Genomic DNA, 20,520 nt, shown 5'->3' with positions numbered 1-20,520 from the left:
ACTAAAGCTGCTGGAAAAATTAATAACGAGCCACACAAGACACTGACAATTTCATAAACTGAATTCAAACTCGTTTAGAAACGCACAAAAAAGGTAGATTTGGGAGGTTAGGAGAAGATGCCCACACCTCCCAGAGCTAACTAGAGCTTCAAGCAGTTGCTAATCAAATAGGGGACAGCACTGCAGAACCAGTCCTCCAAACCACAGAAGAAAAGAAGAATGAGAAACCATCTGGAATCATTAATATAGATATCCATCTTGCATTTTTGAGTGAAGAATTGGTTTCTGTGAGTAGAAGGCTTATGGTGAAATCTTTGTTCCACTGAAATTGAAAGTGAAATCTGTTTTATATTGTGTGATCATGAAGAGAGTTATTAGCTAAGTATTTCTAAATGACAAATTTTGATGATGATGTGCCTTTCATGCCTTTCAAGAAAATTAGCAGGATACGTAGAGATCAGACAGTAAGAGTTATCGTAATGCATACCCTGGACCTGCCATTATTGGCAGCATCCACGTGCTTTTTCCATATATTTTAACAAATTTATTACTGCACCTTAATAGTTGCAGTATTATTGACAGAGTCCACATGCTTTTTCCATAAATTTTAACAAGTTTATTACTGTGCCTTAATAGCTTTGCCCCAAAACATGCAGTTGAAATTATCTAGCCTACTAAAATGCCAAATTGGTCTAATATTCACACTGGAGAATTTTGCCAGACAGTTCTCCACATGGAGAAGACAGACTGATGACCTTCGCCTTTGTAAGGCTTGCAAAGACACTCCAGCCTCTTATATAATGATCCTTCTGTAAGATTTGGGGCAGATGTTCACAGAAGACACCTTCTTACTTCAAAACTTGGCACCAATACTTGCAGAAATGGTTAAATAAGCTTTTGCCATCCGTTCAGTCAAGCAAAAATAGAAGCCATAGCCATTTCCTGACAATACCAGTCCAGACAATGATTGCTTTCAAATTGATTTGTGGGTAAAGATTGCTCCATTTTCAGATAATATATTATACTATATTATAATATTATTATAATATATTATACATTTATTTCATTGTGTGTTAACTCCTAAAGTCTCACCAACTTGATCAAGGATATAGTACAGCCATAGAATGTATCAGAGTTGCTATTAAATCCATCAAATTTAGCCATAACACTAAATTGTTATGAAACCAATTAACTGCTGGCCTGAATTCATTTGGTCATACTCAGATCATTTCCTGTCAAACATCTGCAGAGGATCAAGTTATTCTTCATGGTTTTACCATAAAATTTTGCTCTTATTTCTTTACTCCATTTCTTTCACAGACTCTTACCGATTAACTTTTTTCATTCATTGATCCAATTTCAGTCTGAGGTAAAACAGTCTTTACACATTAAACTAGTAAAGTTTTGATACCATTTCTCTTTATGTATCAATTTTGAATCCACTTCTATTCCAGCTATGCATTTTTTGCTGATGCTGTTATTTCTGCACAACTTTTTTTTGCTTGGACTTTCACCCTACTCCCACTGAAGTCACTCAGTTGGAATCTCCATCACTTTGAATAATCATTATACTGTGCAAAGGGAAGAAATATGCAATAGCTAGACAGTAGGAAAAAAAGAAGTCTTATTACTTTACATTTCAGTATAGCTGGATTGGGAATGGGTTTAAACAAAAGCAAGAGTTCATACAAATTAGCATAGGCTTGGGGTTTTTCTTTGTCTATTTTGCTGATTGAGAAATTTGTAAATGTTGCATTTCTTTCAAACATATAGCCCATTTTTCTAGTAAAAGATGTTACAGTAAATATAAATTTTCACAAGTGCTAGATGAAAGTCTATTTTGCTCTGATACAATTAAAGAGGTTTAGATGAGTAAAAAGTTGGAGGGGGTGGAGGAGAGTTAAAGACTTTGCAAGTAAACAAGAATCCTGAAGAGGAAGAGGCTGCAGATCCAGTCTCCTCTTGCCAACTGCATTTTTGCCCCTACTGCATGAAAAAATCATAAATCCTCTCCCACAGTCTGGCAGACACTTTCCTCTGTCTGCATTTAATCAAGATTTTCCTATTACAGGCCCATTTTTCCCTCCTTCAACTTTTATCACTTGTCCTTCGGTAAGAAAAAAAATCATATTTTCCTTCTTTGCTTCTCTCATTTCTTCCATCTCGATCTTGTTCTAGACATGAAAAAAAGATCGCTACCCTATCATACACTTGCAGGTATAACTTTCTTCTTCTATACTAAATGCCAATTAACATTTTATCCAATGCACCCAATGTCATAAACTTAAGGGTAATTTGGCTCGAAAAAATGCTGCATGGAAACAAACTTGTATATTGCAAATAAATTCAACATGGCACAAATACATGTGCTAAGAAGACAATAATCACTCAAGTGAAAAACAAATTGCATGGACTTCATGAAGTTTTGGATGAGGTCTCTGATACTTTGTTACCAGGACACAGAACAAAAAGGGACTGGAGAAATGGGAGCCTCAAAACCATCCAATTTATTCAGAGAGAATAAGGTCATATCAAGCTTTTCTCTGTGCTTGTTCTGTACATCATAAATAACTGCTGAAGGGAATAATTACTGTTGGGTTTAATTCATAAAGAAGACGCTATTTGAATTTTAGAGAAATGGGAAACGAACACATTAAGCTCAAAATAGATACTATTGCCCATTTCAGATGAGCTTCTTCTGACAAGCAATATTGCATTTCACCAGAAGATTGGCTCCTTGCAACTAGACAAAGCAGACTGTTTTTATTCCCTTTCAAAATATTCCAAATGCTTTCATCATATATAAAAACCCACATTAAGACAGAGGTATCAAGTTATCACGTTCATAATTATAAAACTATACCACTTTGACTTTAGGTGAGAGTTAATAGTGCAAGTCTGTCTTGCAGGCAAGACGACATGAAATCATATTTTTTTTCCTGTATACATCTCTATATATATTTATATATATAACATGATTATATAAGATTTTCATACATTATGATTATTTAACCGTATTTAAATATACACCCCCCCACACACAGATACATATAAATATGCATACACACACTAGGATTTCTTTTTTTACTACTCAAAGTGCACCCAGTGGAGAACTACAGGCAGTATGGTGTTTTTTGCCTTTTTTTTTTTTTTTAATGCAGGTTCAAAACCTGCTTTTATGCTATTCATAGTGGTATTTAGTGCTTACTGTATAAAGTGATAAAACAGAACACAGAACTAAAAGCAACCCCTCTGTTGTAGCAACTCTCCAATATTCCTGAAAATACTGATTCTTCCCTTCTGTTTAACTTAATCCTGGGAAACAGATTTAAAGTAATCATTTAAATAAAATCTATACAGTGGCCAAGTTAAATAAAGAAACTGATATCTATCAGAATATCACACAAGTCCTATGTGGTATGATCTGACCTTCTGGAGCTGGTTTACTCGCGTTTGTTTTTTCTGGATCCTTCACCTTGGATTTACTTGTTTCTTTTCTTCTCTCTATATCTTTAACTAGAAAAGTAAGGGGAAAAATAAATCAGTCAAACCAGAAACAGTGCAAACAGAAGCGTGTAATTTTGCTCTTCCAGATAGAGAAGTTTCATGCATATCTTGCAATATGCTTAGGTGACAAGTGAGTGTTACCGGGTTTTCTTTCCCTCCCTTTGGGTTTATTATTTTTACAAGTCTGCCCCCATCACCATCATCATTAAAGTTCTGAAAAGTGACTCTCCTCACTCAGGAGACTCCAACTACAGTGACATCAACATCTAAACCCACAATGACAAGAGCCAGCGCTGGAAATACATCCCAGAAAGCTGGCAAAGCTAGCTGGGGAAAGTCCAGTACTGCAGAGTTCCACTGCAAGTCATCCAGCACAAAAGCACATAAGCCAGCTGTTACATTATCCTCTTTAAAGAACCCGCTTAAATCCCATGCCCAAACCTGTGCTCAGGGCACCAAATATTCCCATGAAAGCAAAGTTGCTCCAAAGCTCAGACTTCAACAGTTTCTTCTCCCGCAAGTGGGTGGAATGCCTCACTTATTATGTCCCAGGTTTCTCATAACAGCCTAGCAGAACCCAGCTTGATTAGCAATTCCTGATATTATAATAGTAGCCAGTATCTACTCCACCATGGTCTGAAAGATTCTGGCAAAACCACTGCTAAAGTCACATACTAGAAAAAAAAATAACAGAATTTCTTTAGAACAGTAATTGGTTTCAACACCCCAGCTATCTACAATGGCCAAGAAGAACTTGAAAAAAAATATATATATTTCACAGAAGATAGAATTATACTCCAATTAAAAGCTTTAGTTTATGTAGCCCAGACTTGTGACCAACATTCTTTCAAGTAGACACTGAATCCTAGCCCAGATGAGAGTCTCTCCGTGCTACATTCCTCACAAAACATTGTGAGAGTGTGAAAGAAGGTTATCTGTCTCTTGAAACATACAACATCAAATGGACAATACACGTATTCTGTTTTGCAGAAGTGAAACCGAAGCCAAATGAATTTCACTGATTTACCCAACTGTACATGGAGTATCTGGAACAGCATTCTCTCAAGTCCCAACCCAAAATATAATTACTTGACTATTTTAAGGTCTTATGAAGACAACAAACCATCACCAAACCTCTCAGTGTGGAAAGCCTCTTGCAGAATTTACAGCCTTCACACTCCAGGTATAGAATAGGATACTGGTGAAAAAAAGTAACTGAGGTTTTTACTCCGTTCCAAACTAATATATTGTGTGTAGCTGTAGCTCACCTCTGTCTTTTGGGAACGGTTGTGAAACTGATTCAGAAGTAAGTTAAGTCTGCAAGCTTACTGAGGAATCAGCTTTTACCACAGCACATCTTGGATATCAGTTGTGCTACAGAAAAAGCCATGACGACATCAGGTCTTACTCAGAGGCCTGGGTTTAATCCTTACATAAACAAGTCTCCAACTAAAATAAAAGAAGTAAATTTGGCGGAGTACTACTAGGCCAGAAAGGATGCCATTGCTTAGCAACTAAGAGCATTCCTTTGAATAAAGTCTAAGAGCAGCCACCAATAAGGAGGTGCTGGTGGCCTCTTCTAATGCTAGTGCTGGGGAGGGGCAAATCTCCAGAGAAATGGTTCAAAAGTTTGAAAACGCTCACAGGAGATAGGCCAGTCACATGCTGATAGAGAGCTTTGGTTTGGGGAAAGCCCTTTCTAATTGTCAAAATCCTAACCACATAAGAAAAACAAACAGGAAGACACCAGTTTTACACAATGAATTTAACTATGTCTTCATGGCTGGATCCTAAAGGAAGAAATTCCCCAGTGACCTTTGTTAATTATGTACTATATATAATGGCTTACAAGCAGTGCCAGAATAAAAGAGAACCCTTGACTATATAAAAGGAATACTCTTTTAAAAATAAAATCTTATGGTAGACTTGAGAAGAATGCTTTGTGCATCAATTACAACACAACAGCATTAAAAACACACTTCCAGTGCACTAGAACGCAGCATTTTCTCAAAGCTTTGGACTTGTTTGACCTTTTATCATCTTGACAATCAGTGACTACTTGTCAGAGAAAGGGGAGAGAAAACATGGAATAGAGGATCAGAGAAAGGAAGTCTTTGTACACATGTTGTACCTGGTTTTATTCATGCAAGGCATCAGATGGTCAAAGAAACTCCAGTCTCACTGAGTGCTACATGCTTTCTTTGGCAGCAAAGGAAGAGAGTACTGAGTAGAACACAACCCCCACATTGTTAATTCAAGCTGCCAGCTCTGCTTTTCCTTTTTCTAGGAATAGAGCTAGTTTAAAAAGCAACCACACCTAATATTATAGAACTTGGTACGACTTTCTGTGGGCTGCTCTTTAATGCTAAAGTAATCTGTGGTTTTGTGGGTTTCCTAACTGGGATGGTACTTAAAAAACACACAGTTGCAGTGACAAAAAGCTAGGAAGACTTCTGTCTTGATTGGCCAAGTTGACACCATACTTAACTGAGCTGTTCAAAATGCAAATCATGAAAACTCAAGTGTTTTGCCTGTGAATTTTTTGTAATATTACCTTTTCACTATGATACACATACAAAAAATATGTATAGGTCAGATAAGAGTCTTAGGCATAATCTGTAAACATATTTGACAGCTGAAGACCAGTAAGGATTTGGCCTTTCATAGTATCATGGAACAAGCAACTAACAGCCACTTGGCACAGCTATAAGAATCTTTGAATAAAAACAGTTGAATGAAAGGAAGGAAACTTTTTAATGCATCAGAACATAGCACTTCCCTTCTTATTTCTGCTCACTGAAGATTCTCTTCCATGAGATACTGGTAAATTTCATACAGGAATAGGAAAGACAGGAATCCCAAACCAATAAAAACAAAAATAGCCCAAATTAAGAATCTCCTGTGCAATTGCAACTGGATTAATCGAGACTTCCAGCTGCAGCTGCATCAGGTAAAAATCTGTGACTCTGGTCAGCCTTACATCACAGAAGAAACTGGTTTTCTATTATCTGGCTTTATATCAGAGCTTGCTATGGTTTCATAAGTTACACTGAACAGCTGATATACTCTGCACATCAGGTATAAAAGATACCTACTTCTGAACTGGCCTTGGGCTGGCTTACTCTCCTTGTCATCACTGAATGCAATGATCTGCAGGGCATAGCTTTGGTCTGGAATAAGACCTTGAATAATCGCTTTGGTAGCAGTGTTTTGAAGAATTAGTTGATTGGTTTTTCCACCTGTAACAGAAAAGACAAAAAAAGACACATACATAACTTTGCTTTTATTGCAGTAAGGTAAATGGAATGACTTAAAACTACCTCGAGCTCTACAAAGACCCAAGTGTCTTCCATTACCACTTTTGGAAATATCTAGACAGCCAGGCCAAAGAACATCCCAGAAAAGCAAGAAGTCAGGCAGCCTGACCAAAGACAGAGGCCAGAATTTTGAATATAAACACTCTAAAATGAATCAATCTGACCTTGTACCTGGGTCCCATGGAATATCCAACATACCCAGCATAACTATTCAGACAGAAATCAATATTTATCAATAAGAGGAAGCAGCTTATGGAAAGCACAAAACCAACTCATAAAGCAGAGAAGTACCTTTTATAACAAGAAGTACAGACTAAAGATTAGTGATAAAATAACAAACCATGTAGGTTGAAAGGAACCTCTCAATGTCTCTCAAAATCACCGAATGGTTGAGGTTGGAAGGGTCCTCTGGTGTTTTTTCATTCAACCCACCTGCTCAGGCAGGGCCACCTACAGCCACATGCCAAGGACCATGTCCAGACAGCTTTTAAATGTCTAAAGAAATGAGGCTCCATAACCCTTCTGGACAATCTGTGCCAGTGTTTAGTCACCCTCACAGAAAGTGTTTCCTAATGGAACACCTCCTGTGTTACAGTTTGTGCCTTTTGTCTCTTGTCCTGGCATTGGGCACCACTGAACAGAGCCTTGGCTTTGCCTTTTCCTCCCTCCCTGCAGGTATTTATACACATGGATAAGATCCTCCCTGACCCTTCTATGCTGAACAGTCCCAGCTCTCTCAGCCTGTCCTCAGGGAGATGCTCTGGTCCCTTCATCATCTTGGCAGCCCTTGGCTGACTCTCTCCAGCCGCTCTGTATCTCCAGTCTACCTTCCTGCTCAAAGCAGGTCTAGTTAGAACAGGTCACTCAAGACCATGTCCAAAAGAGTTCTGAATATCCCCAAGGGTGGAGATTCCCCAACTTTCTCATGGTTGCCTGTCCTGATATCTGACAAGCCTCATGGTAGAGGAAAACACCAACTTTTCTCAATATCTGACTGGAATTCACATGCCCCAGTTTGTGTCTATTGTCTGTCACTGTTGCTACACACATCTGAGAAGAGTAAGTCATCTTCTTTTCTACGTTGTCCCTTTAGACAGCAGTAAGACCTACCCTGAGATTTCTCTTCTTAAAACCTAATAAACCCAATTCTCTTTGTATAACTGTGTGCTCCAAGCTTCTATCTTGGCAGTCCCCCACTGGCCTACTCCTGTACCTCAGTGTCTTTCTTGCAACACAGAACCAAATTAGGACATAGTACAAACAAGTGCAAGTCAAGCAGGCACCAAACACAGGGAACGAAAAACTCTGAACCAGGTGAATATGCTTTTGTTGGTACAACCTGTTGTAGCATTGTACTTCTTTACTGCATGAGCGTATCGCTCGTCCTTGCCTGCTGGGACCCCAGGTCCTTTCTACAGAAGATGGCTTAATACTCCGAGAAGAAACATGGTTATGCTTGCTCTGTTCTCCAGCCCATGTTTCCCAGTGTGACAAAAGAATTTTATAACTCTTCTATTTACAAAAGAATATCTGATAGTGTTGATAGCTTTTCCTCCTGGCTTGACCAACTCACAACATCAAGTAGGTCATCAACTACATGGATGAAGAAAAGAGAAAACACAGCAACCAAGCTCACAGAGCAGCTTAAGAAGCATCAGAAGACATCATTTAAGCAAGAAAGTCAGGATATGGAGAACTCACTGTACAGTGGAATTATAGGCTTTCTAACGTTTTATGTTACAAAAGAGACAGAAAGGCTGATCAGTCCCTTAAATGAAAGGCAGAATTAATTCAACAGACAAAGGGAGCATAACACACAGATCTGAGAGCTTTTGATCTATGAGATGAAACAAGAAACATGAACTGAAACAGATTAAATATGGAGGCAGTATTTCATAATAGAGAGGAATGGAGTTTGGGGTGAGAAAAAAAATCTTTAAAAACCCAAATCGAAACCCAAAACTTTTCCAGGTAAGTAAACCATAAGTAGTGTTAGCCAACTTCCTTTACAGTATGCAATATACCAAAGACATATATTGAAAACTAAGTCAATTGCACATTTGCCATACCCCATACATTTAATTATCTATATACAAGGCAAGTGTATGGAAACAAGACTGCACGAAAGGTCTGAAGTAACAAGATGGGTCCAGAGAGCTTCCAGCAGTATAAATGCCATGCAGCATTTCATTGTGTACCTCCTTGCATACCACTGCTACTTTAGGCCCCAGGAAAGTACTTTACCAGCTGTTGAAAAGCCCCATGCTTCAAATGACAAGGATTTACCTGAGCTTCACATCATGAGCTTCCTTCTCCCACAGATCTACTTTCAAGCTACCAAAACTGCTGAAAATACTTTTCTCTCCTGGCCATCCATGTTGCCTGCTGCTCAGCCCATTAGAAGTTAGTGCCAGCAGTCTGAGTACAAGGTGAGAGGTGCTGCGTCCCAGTTCCTTGTGGAAGCCCCCCCACCATGGGCAGACAAGTGCCCCAGAAGTCTCTCTCCTGTTCCCAGTTTCTCAGTCTGCTTCTTTTCACTTCTGAGGGCTGCCTTTTTGTAAAGCATCATCCCTCACATGTTCCTTGACTGGTTTGGAGGGCAAGCCACCCCTTCTGGTTTGCTCAAAAGTACTTCAGGTACCTCCTGCTAAACACACAGGGCCTCTGTTTTGTTTTGACTGGCCTCTTATGGCAGGGAGCTGTCAAGTGTGGTACATCATGCCCCATGGGCTTGCACACCACTCTGTCATTGGCTGCCAGTTCTGGCCTCATCATTCCAGCTTGTTTGTTTTGTTTATTTATTTATTCTCTGAAATCTTATTGGTCTTTTCTGGAGAGCTCACTATGAGAGAAGACACAAGGAGATCCACCTCAGATCTTTTACTGGAACAGGGTTCCTGTGTTCTCCCTTGAATACTTTCCTAGGCCTCCTTACACCCCACTGGAAGAAAGGTCAAGACAGATGGTCAGTGACAATTCCCAAGGATGACGTATGAAGCTTATCCAATATCCACCTCCTTCTACTTTAAGCCCCATGCCTAGGACAATCCTGTGGCAAGTCCAATTTCTCTCTTTTGTTGACCAGTAAACACTCTTATCCACAGGCTGCTCACAATTCCTTGGTTCTGAAGGGTGACTTTAGCCTCAGGAAAGCTTCCCGGCCCCAGGTCTAGAAGACAACAGTCATTTCACCTTCCAAGAGAACATACAGGCTTTTGGTTTACCTGAACTTGGAGTGACAAGCAGCTTATATCCAGTGAATTGCCCTTTGGGGGCTTTCCAAGAGATCTGTACACTGTCAGGAGTGACTACATTATATCTTAGTCTTGTTGGTGGGGACACTGCAAGTGGGGAGAGAAAACAACATTTTAAACTCAAATAAAAGGCAATCATCAATTTTAAACAAACATTAAAATAAACATATAGGAAGACAACACACATTTTTAATGATAAAGGATGCAAGTTATTCAAAATGTCACATACATCAGTTTATTAGTTTGTAAAATGACAACCCCAGGTGCACTACTTCCCTCAGACATACCTTTTATCTCTTTACAAAAAGATACTAACAACCTAACAGCAGAGGACAAAGACAAACAGGGTTAGATGTTAAGATTCTAGTTTAGCAGGCAAAGCTGGTAATACAAATGCTCTTTGTTAATACAGGGGAATTAAAATTGCTCTCCTTGCTTATGCTGACAATGTGTGTTACCTCGCCTCCTTTACTTCTCATTACCGGGGGTGTTTCCCCACATTTAAAGTAACTCGGGGCCAAATTTTCAAAGCCTTGTGAAGACACAGTAACCAAGAGGAAAAATAGGCATGCACAGAGCAGAGGGAACATCAGCTGCCCAGTTTGCAAACCTAGCCTCAGGGATGCACACTTTCCCAGCTGCAAGCACTGCTTTGGTCTCATCAAGACCAGGACATGTGCACAGGCTGGGCAAGATTTAGGCAGGGGGCAATCTGGAGGCAGTCACTAAGTTTGACCTCTACTTATTTTGTGCCATCAACTAGGTTTCAAACAGAAGCAGCAGGTGAGATGAATAAAAGCATGAAATGAAGAAAGATGTGACTTTTCAGGGAAGTAACACACAGAGGAACAAAAGGTAACAACCCTAGGTTGTTACTGCAAGCTCAGCAATGCTGTGCCCATGTACATTAACTGGCAAGCTCCCCTAGACTATACCCTAGACGGCATTTCTCTTCTGCCCCAGGGAGCCACATCCCCCTTCACAGCAAACAACTGAAGCACTGCTGCTGGTTGTGCAGCCTGTGGGATCCAAGGCTGTCAATTAAGGGGAATCTTTATACATTTCAGTAGGTTTTGGCCCACACAGAACTAACTGACCTAGAGAGAAAGGCAGCCAAGGAAGTTATCCAGAGGCTGAGAAATAAAAAGAGTTAAAAAAAAGAAAAAAAAAAGAAAAAAAAAGCTTAGCACAGACTTCCATTGACCTTAAACCCTCCTTTTCCCACTACCTTCATAGCCCACTGAACTTCTTCCTTAATTTTTAAGTCCCTTGATGCCTCTGCCACTACCGGCCTTAAGGTTTCTGTTGGTATGTCCAAGAAAGAAGGGAAGTTATCTGAAGAGGGTGGGAGGAGTGGCTATTTCTTTGCTCCAGGGCCCAATGTAGTTGACTAGGCCCGTGCCCATGTTTTCTTGGTCTACTACATATTATAAGTCAATAGCACTCATGGCATTTCTGAGATTTAAGGATTACAGCATATGGAGCATCTGAGCCTAGAGGCAGAACGTGCTATCCAGGAGTCTCTGGCCTCTCCATTTGCCCTGCTGCAGTCAATGCAGCTCTGGCAACAGCAGCAGCCAAAGACCTGTCCTCGATTGATTACTTTTTCCTACTTGTATCTTTTTCCAAGAGTTTGCTGAAGAAAGAAGGAAAGAGGCAAGCTGTATTTTTTTTTTTTTTGACATTTGAAGGTGTTTTTAATGCCATCTAACATTAAAAATATTTTGAGTCTCAGAAGTAAAGTTTAATACAAGAGATTTATTCCCTGTATGCAGCCTATCAATCCCCAAAGGACAGAAAAAGAGAGGATACAAGCACCAAGAAAGCTTAGCAACACTTCTCACACTCAAAGATTTGAGAGAACAAGCTCAGGAGAGAGGCAAAAGGATGAAGAGAGCAGGTGGCACACCAATTTCACATACTCAGCATTGTTCTGGTTTGCAGCACTGGGCACACATCCAAACAGTGCATCTCCCCATTTGCTGGGCACAATCCTGTCAGACTGAGCCTTCACCCTGCCTGTCACCTCCCTCAAGTTCAGAAGAAGAGAGGCTGCAAGTAAGAGCATGTGCAGGAATCGCTGCAAATCCAAGATCAGTTCTTTGAAAATTTGGCCCCTGTACTGCAAAAATATTTCCCTGGGCAGGCTTCTGCAAGAGCATTCAGCATGCTATAATTGTAATAAAATGACAGAGACTATGGCAAAAAGTTTTGAAAGCCAAGCAGACTGTAGTTATGGATTACAGCTTTTAATTCATTCTCAAGATTCAATCCATCTTTGAGCTACACATAAATCATCATGACTTGGTGCTGAATGAACAAGAGTGACAAATCATACCTAGAGGTTTGCAAAATATGCACTTCCTATCGTTATTTATTTTGTCTAAGAATGAGCAAATAAGCTTTTTACGCTTGCATACTGTCATTGTTCAAAATGCTACACATTTCACTGGGATTAAGTGGTAAATTTGTACGGGGATTAAGAGGCAGAACTGAGGGCTATCGTAACCAAAAAAACATGGACTAACAAAAAAAAAATCACGTCTTAGAATTTCAGAGTTTTTCTCTGCCATCTTCCTCCTTCCCCTGTCACTCCATCCAACTTCAAACTTAATTTATGAAAGCATTTTCTAACAAAGAGGCATAGTCCTGGCCTAATCACCATCACCAACTAGGTAAATTTTGGGAGCCCCTAAAAAACAATCACAGATCTTACAAGCAAAGAAGGACACAGTCACCAGAAGTCGTTCTGTATACTACAGTTATAATGTGAAAAACTAGAAAAGTTGTGCCAGAATAGTCTTTACATAACTAGTCAATCTTCACTCGGTACTTTTTGCATCAAAAGTGACAGCACAGGGGAATGGACATTCCCACACAGCAATTAACCATAAGGAAAAAAAGAATTTTTCATCAGACAGATACTCAACTGTGTCTTAGTTGTGCAAAGACTAATGCTCTGGCATAGAAAAGTACATATAATAACTAAGGAAGTTAAAAATCTAACACTTGAACAGACAACAAAATATTGATGGGAATTACTACACATTCACCAACCTGAAGAGGGTATCTTTATTTCTTTGGACCTTTTTTGGCTGTGGAACAAAATCTCACTTCTTGCAGAAAGGGAAAAAAATTAATCCAAGCTGAGTCAGTTAACTGATAAAAATCAGTAGCTAAAGCTTGTTAAGTGGTTCTACAGGAATGCAAAAGTGAATGGCCATCAGCAACATTAGAGCAGTTACCCAAAGTAACAGTAAAGACAACTTCAAGGCTTCGGTTTGTGGAACCAGACAGATCAGCACTCCAAATACATTATTCTTGTGGACAAATGGGGAAAGAGTGTTTTGAACTGTTCGGTGTTTTAATGGAAAGGAAAAATACCGATAAACTGTATACCTGCAGCTGTCTCAAGGGCATCCAATACTCTAAAATTGGATACTAACTAAACCTTGTGGCTTCCAATGTACTTTTTTCTTAAGAATTGAACAAGTTAATATGCATTGCAATTACATTAGTAACACATGGAAAGTATTGCTACACGAGGACAAGTTTCCATCTTTAAATATAGAAGGAAAATACTTAAAATAAGTCACTTTATGAACAAATGGAAATTTCTACAGTAGTTTTCTTGCCCAGCACTTTTTTGTGTGCTATGTAAGAACTGAAGTAGATGAAAACTGGATTTTTTTGTTGCTGTTGTTTAAGTGACATTATGTTGGATAAGCAATAAGCAGCAGTGAGGAAAGAATAACTGTTGTTGAGTAAAAACTGAATGGCGTTTTGGTCTATAAGACATTTGAGCAATAAACAAGATAAAACCACATAGCTCGGCGCAGATAACTCCTCGGTTGAAATAAATCAGTTGTAGCTTCAGGCATGTTCACTTCAGTCTCCCAAACGTTTTCTCCTTTCCAAGAAGTCACATTGCACACCTTTAACTGAGCATCTTTGCCAAAGGAAGGAATCACAAGCTGGAACTAAATCCAGCTCTTCCTACACCTCGACAGAGTGTACATCTTCGTAAAACAGACAAATATGGTTAGTGCTGTATAAAATTGTAGACAGTTGGCCAGCCGCATGAAGAGTTTACTGCAAGGGGTGGCAACCTTATGAAAGTATTTGAGAAGCATCTTACTAATTCAAGTGTAGCAAGAGATATTTTTATTCTGTGAAAAGAGATTAGACTTCACATCACCTCTTTCAGTAACAGCACAGTCACGTTAGGCCAAGGCTGACAGCATGCAGTAGCTGATGCTTGCTGAAAGAGTGTAAGAACAAGGGAAGTATTGTTCTTTATTCAGCAAGTACACCAACTCTAGCTTGTTGCTGGTGTGGTGATTGTGGAAAAACTCTCTCTGACCTTCTTCTCATTGTATTAATAGTTTGAGAGTTTTCTCCCTTACAAATGACAGATTAAATCAAAGCTTAAAAAAAAGTAGTGGGGAAGAGTACGCTTTTCCAAGTGCATGGAATTACATACAACTGTGGATGAACCTCTCTCCCCAGTGCTGCTGTGCAAATCTTAACCATATGTAGTAGGACTGAACTGCACAGACAGGGGACTGACCATATGCTTTGCTTTATCGGCTCATTAAGTCACAAACATTCTGGCCCTCGTTTCTGACCAGAACTGATGTGTTGAACATTGGGAACACGTATTTCTTCGTTCACCTCACATCGCCCACAGTAAGTATTGCTGCTAATTGTCCCTAAGTTCTGGGATAGGCTTGTAAAACACTCACGGATGCCCAAACGTCAAGCCAGCACTTGAGTGCCACGCGGACTGGACAGCGCTGCTGCTCGCTTTTACAAGTCAGAAAGCCTCACTTTGACACCAGTCTGAGTGTGCTCATGAATAATGCATTACACAAGAGCCTTTAGAAGAGCTCCAGGATCACATTCTGCTCCCAGTTATGCCTAGGCAACCTCATATCAAAGGGATTAAATAAATATAATGTTGAGAGAAATGTCCTTCTTCAGGAATCATAAAAACTTGCTGGCATTTTTCCTCCCTCCTTCCCCAAGCAGTATGATAAATTTCCTCGAGAATCATACCACTGTCCATCTGATCCAGCAAGTATGTAAGCTTAACAATCTCAGCAGGATTTTTTAATATCCACAAAGGAGATTAAAAGAAAAAAAAAAAACCTGCAGAAGTAGTCTGTGACATTTACCAGTACTGTGTAATACTGTATGATCTAAGTGTTACATGAGCTACTGTTCCAACAAAGAAAAAAAAATTATATTCCATACAAGCTTAATACCAAGGCTGGTAGTTCAAACTTCCTTGATTACATAGGGGGCAATCACAGCAATTTCTAATCAGTACTTTCAGGTAAATAAAAGTAAAAAATGTCCTGTAAAATTCATTTTGAGACACCTGAACTTGCAAAAAGAATGATTTATGTTATTTGAAATACATGGTTCAAAAAGCACACATGAGCATGTAGTTCTTCGATCCCAGAAATCAACAAAACTGCATCATTTCAGTAATACTGGGTCAGCAGCCTAGTATGAGGAAAGAAACACTTGCATTTGGAATAAGTCTATTTCTGCACATCAGAGTGATCTAGTGAAAAACTCCATCTTCTTACTTAGCACTTACCTTGGCCCTGGGCGTCACTGATGGAGTAAGCTGCTAAAAACGCCAAGAGGATGCAGCTCTGTACCTCATACCAACAAGGCATCTTTTTCCCCCTTGATGACCACAGTATCAATGAGCCTGAAAACACACAGAACAGAAATATTTATTAAATTTGTAAATCTAAAGTAAACACTTTTCATTAAAGTGTGAGCAAAATCTGGATTCCATTGGAAAAATAACTACTAGGAGTTTGCCATGGACATCAGTGGAGCTAAGATTTCATCCTGGAAGCAGTTTATAAACAAACCATATTTTAGTTGAGAAGGACAAAGAAGCACGTTCAAGGCTCTGAACAGTTCTAAAAACTGGTCCCGTGTAACCAGAAGAGTATTAATCATTGCATAGCATACATTAGCATTGGAAGTAGAGTTTGCTATGCATAACAAGGCAAAATGGGTATCTCTACAGAATCCAGCATTGCAAACACCTTACCAAGGCACCTGTGGTAGAGAATTCTGAATCTCTAGATAAAGTAGGACTTTAACCGCTATCTACTTTATATCTAGAAAGCATCCAAAAAGGGATATTAAGTCATTTATTTCATGACTCTGCAATTAAATTTAAATAAGAAGTGTCCTGCAAGCCTACCATAAAACATCAAATATGCATACTTCATCTTCCCCAGTGAACTAATTCACTGGTCAGTTCAGCTGAGCAATTTTGCACATCAGCTGTCAAAAAAGGCAAAATTTGTTCCGAGGAAATGCAAGTCCTCCTCTCAACATCCTCTGTGTTTCCTATTTTTATCTAATTGAGCTTATTCTGAGCTCTCTGTTGTACTATCTGGCACAGTGACCAAAGCAAACAAGTCAGAGGCATACGGGGTATCAGCTAAGTACTAATTTTATCTGTGGGCAATTCCATGGTCAAAAACATCTAACTTAATCCATTAGAAGCATCAGAACTTCAGAGTGCAGCACTGTATGAACACTGAAGGCAGTTCTAGATGAACTGACAGGGTTACCAGAAGCAACTCAGGTGCCAAAGTTCAAGTTCCAGGTGGGGTAGTTTATCTGCCCAAGAAACTAGGTTAAAAACAGTACAAAATTCTTTATCTGGACTTGGCTATTAATATTGGCCAGTAGAGTTACTCAACCTACATAGAAGCACCTCTCAGGACACATCATCTTCATGACATCATGCTTTTAAATGTTTACCTATCACTCAACTTTACTGCACTAGTTTTGGTCAATTTTCTGGGCTAGGAAGAAGAATTTTTGCTGCCCTCTCCTGTTAGTATTTTACTGGAGACTTAATTTTGTCAAAGACAGCATTTGAAGGTTTACTTTGGTAAACTTTGGTTTACATATTTCTGCTTTGCAAGTCCCTCCCCTTTACCTTCCATGTCATTTTCTCTAATATCCACAGGATAACAACACTTAATTTACCTTCCCTGTTTTCAATGTCTTCTGAGGAAGGCGTAATGTGAATGGTCCAGCCACTATCTAATAATACAAAAGGCAGACTGAAGTACCTCATTGAACAGATGAGAGGATAACCCTACATTTCCTTCTCTCTTGTAAAAGATGTTTATAATTTGCCATAGTTATCCCAGTCCTTGGTGTGTCTACCGTCACAAATCCCAATCATGGATATTCGGTAATCCACATCAAAATATACAGGTGGCTTCATCATTTGTGGTTCTATCCCACAGGAGGTTTCCTAAGTTTTAGTCAAATTATCAACAAGTTTCACTTTACTCAGATACACATTTTGAATCCATCTCTTACAGCATGAATCTCTCAAGACAGAGGCAAATAACTATATGTAACAACAAAACCTTGCATCCAAAACTGAGGTATCGCTATGCCCAGTTCTTAGGACACATCCTCCAGATAGAATTCAAAAACCCAAGCCAAGTGCCCAGGCTTTCTACTACACAAACACAAGGAGTTGAGCATCCAAGGACTGGATCCAGATGAGCCAGCATCAGCAGGCAGTTGCCTAGTGACAGACAACAGGGAAAACAAAGAGAGCTAAGTCCTGACCAGCAACCCTTGTGCAACTTGCGTTGTGTATCAAAGCTTCAGGTTGTATTCCTGAGGTGAGGAGAATCATGTAAATGTTGACTCTTCAAAGGACAACACACAACTCATTCTTCAATTCAGTCTCCACTATGTGTGAGTTTCTTTCCATATAACAATCCAGATATTAAAGTAGCCACTCACAGTGGTGGCTCAGCTCCCCGTTTGCTAGTTTTGATATAAACCCTCTTCCCAGATAAGGGCTATAAATACTAACTGACACGCAATGCTGTGTACAAACACTCTCTCCCACTCATTTTAGAGAGCAGCAATCACACGAAGAAGGTATGATTTATTGACAGAAACATAACTGATACAGGATAAAACACAGTCTAGGCACAAGCTGACTTCTGCAGACCAGCACCTCAGGGTTTGCTCCAGGAGGAAAGGCACACAGAGGCAACCACGAGTCTGCAGCCACCTTGTGGCTGACACCATCAGGGAAATCAGAAAAGCCATCCCATTCCCCCTGCTTTTTATGTATTTCTCCACTATTTGGTGGAACAGTTCTCCAACTGAATATCTCTGGCAGCAGAGACCCAGCTCCAGGCTCCCCTTCCACACCAAGAGCCCGGCCGATGAGCCGACCCCTGCTGCTCCACGGGCACTCGCTGCTGTGGTGGCCTCGTCTCCTGTCCCAGGAAGGGGAAGGTTTACACACCATAGGCTGCCCACAGCATCCACACAAGCCACCTTCTCCTGGGGGATGAACCTGCCTTTGAGGCACCCCAAACTTGTTATATGGCCACCCTGCTCCAGGCAAGACCCTCCAGAGGAGCGCCGTGTTTCTGGGTGCCAGTTAAACTCAACCAAGGAGCAGAGCCCGGGAGGCTCAGCCAAGGAACAGATCTCGAGGACCAAGGAGCTCAGCCCTGAGGAAACCTGCCCAAAGCTGCAGCGCTTTCACACACCTGGCCGGCTGTCACATCTCGCACTGCAGCGCTTAGAGCCACCCTGTCACACCACAGCCTCAGTGAGACACCAAAGGGTTTATAACCCATATCGTGGTCGCTTATTAGGGTGCAGCGTGACCCAAGTTTCTCGGGTCGACGTCCCACAAGGAGGAGTGGGAGCAGCCCCAGGGCAGCGGAGGGCTCTCGGGGGGCACCCCGCTTCTCACAGCACCCTCTGTGGTGCCACCAAGCACCCCGTTTTAAGGCGACATTTCCCCTTTTCGGTTCAAAAAGGGGGGCAGCAGGGGATGTCTGTTGTCCCCACCGATTTGGGGACGGACCCCCAGGGGACCCGGGCGAAGTCCCTTCAGCGCCCACCGCGACGGGGGAACCGGGGGGAGAGACCTCCCTAGGGCCGCTGAGGGAGGATGTGCCCAGCCGGACCCTCAACTTTAAGTGCGTTTTCTTTTAATAAATTCTAATTATCCTTAAAAATACGGCTTCTGCAGTTTTTAAGGGGCTCCCCCTCAGGCTCGACACTTCTGTCCCCTGCACCCAACAGCCTCGCCCGCTCCCTGCGGCTCCGCTCCGGTCCCCTCCGCCCTCCCCCGGGGCTGTCCCCACAGGTGGCTGCGGGACACCCCCACCCTGTGCCCGGTGAAGCTGTTCTGGGCTCAGAGCCCCCCGGGGCCTCGGAGCCAGCCCCTGCCCGCCTCTCCCCACCCCTCCCGGGGCAGCACCGACCTGGGCGGGCAGCGGCGGGCGGCCGGGGCTGGGGCTGGGGGTGCTGCTGCGCCGCGCCGCTCCCCTCCGGCTGCTCTTCCCCTCGCAGCGCCGCATCCGACGAGGAGGGAGGGCAGGGAGAGGAGGCGGGCAGTTATAGAGCTGAAGGTGGAAAGAAGGGGGGAAAAGAGGCGAGCACCGGGCCCGCCGGCCAGCCCCCGCCCCCGGGCCCCTGCGCTGCGGCGGGAGGGTGCGGCCAGGTGCGGGAGGGGCCGGGCTGCGCCTCGCCTCACGGCACCCCGCTTCTTCCCTCACGGCACCCCGCTTCTCTGGTGTACCCCACTTCTCCTGTCAGCATCATGACCTTCTAGTGCACCCCACTTCTCCTGTCAGCACTCCAGGTCTCTGGTGCACCGCGGTTCTCCCCTCAGCATCCTGGTTCTCCTGGTGCACCCCAGTTCACCTAGCAGCACCCCAGTTCTCCTGCTGCACCCCGCTTTTCTGGTGCACTTTGGTTCTCCTGGGGCACCCCAGTTCACCTAGCAGCACCCCACTTCTCCTGTCAGCACCCCCTTTCTCCTGTCAGCACCCCACTTCTCTGCTGCACCCCCATTCTCCTGACAGCGCCCTGGTGCACCCCCCTCTGGTCCTGCTCCCTCTTAACTCCCTCTCCTCCTCCCGCAGTTGCTCGTTCGCTTCGTTATCAATGATTTAGAAGGTGCCTGCCCCACAGTGTGGCTAGGAGTGCTATTTCCCCCAGTGCTGGTTATTGCGCTGATGGATGATTAATCGGGGAAATATTTATAATAAAGTGTTCCAGTGCTTGTCTGGCTTAGTATAAAGCTTGATTAAAAGCACTGTAGTACATGTGCACATTTTTGCCATCTATGTAGACACAGCAATGGGGAAGTGGAACTGCAGAACCTGTATTCATACACAAATTTGGCTTACCTCACAGTATACCCTACTGAATTTACAATTAAGGCTACTACTCATGAAGTTTGTAAGTCCCTAGAATTTAAGAGGTGAGTGAAAATACTCATTTCAATGTGCCTGATCATCTGTATAAAATTACAAATGAAATCACTGAAGGACTGCAGCTAAGAAACAAGAGGCAGAAGTGAAAAGAGAGACGTGCATTGCTTTGTTCACATA

General features: G+C 41.7%; 1 protein-coding gene across 7 annotated transcripts in view; it reads right to left on the bottom strand.

Moving 5' to 3' along the window:
• The window catches only part of COL14A1 (collagen type XIV alpha 1 chain), a 124,216-nt gene extending 104,669 nt beyond the window's left edge, over nt 1–19,547 (bottom strand). For 6 of the 7 annotated variants that reach the window (XR_011093177.1, XM_068672569.1, XM_068672572.1 and 3 more), the window contains exons 1-5: nt 19,387–19,546; nt 15,687–15,803; nt 10,049–10,165; nt 6,603–6,746; nt 3,430–3,516 (exon numbers count right to left, since the gene is read on the bottom strand). Coding sequence is in view for 6 of the 7 variants with exons in the window: in XM_068672569.1 (XP_068528670.1) it covers nt 3,430–3,516; nt 6,603–6,746; nt 10,049–10,165; nt 15,687–15,768 (430 nt within the window). In the remaining variant the exon portion in view is untranslated. Of the gene's footprint in view, nt 1–3,429; nt 3,517–6,602; nt 6,747–10,048; nt 10,166–15,686; nt 15,804–19,386 lie in introns of all 7 variants that reach the window. The other variant, XM_068672571.1, reaches the window with a different exon arrangement.
• Nucleotides 19,548–20,520: the final 973 nt, after the last annotated feature.

Source organism: Anas acuta, chromosome 2 (genome assembly GCF_963932015.1).
Source record: "Anas acuta chromosome 2, bAnaAcu1.1, whole genome shotgun sequence".
Taxonomy (NCBI): domain Eukaryota; kingdom Metazoa; phylum Chordata; class Aves; order Anseriformes; family Anatidae; genus Anas; species Anas acuta.
Note: the sequence above shows the minus strand (reverse complement) of the source record. Positions and strands in the feature narration are given on the sequence as shown.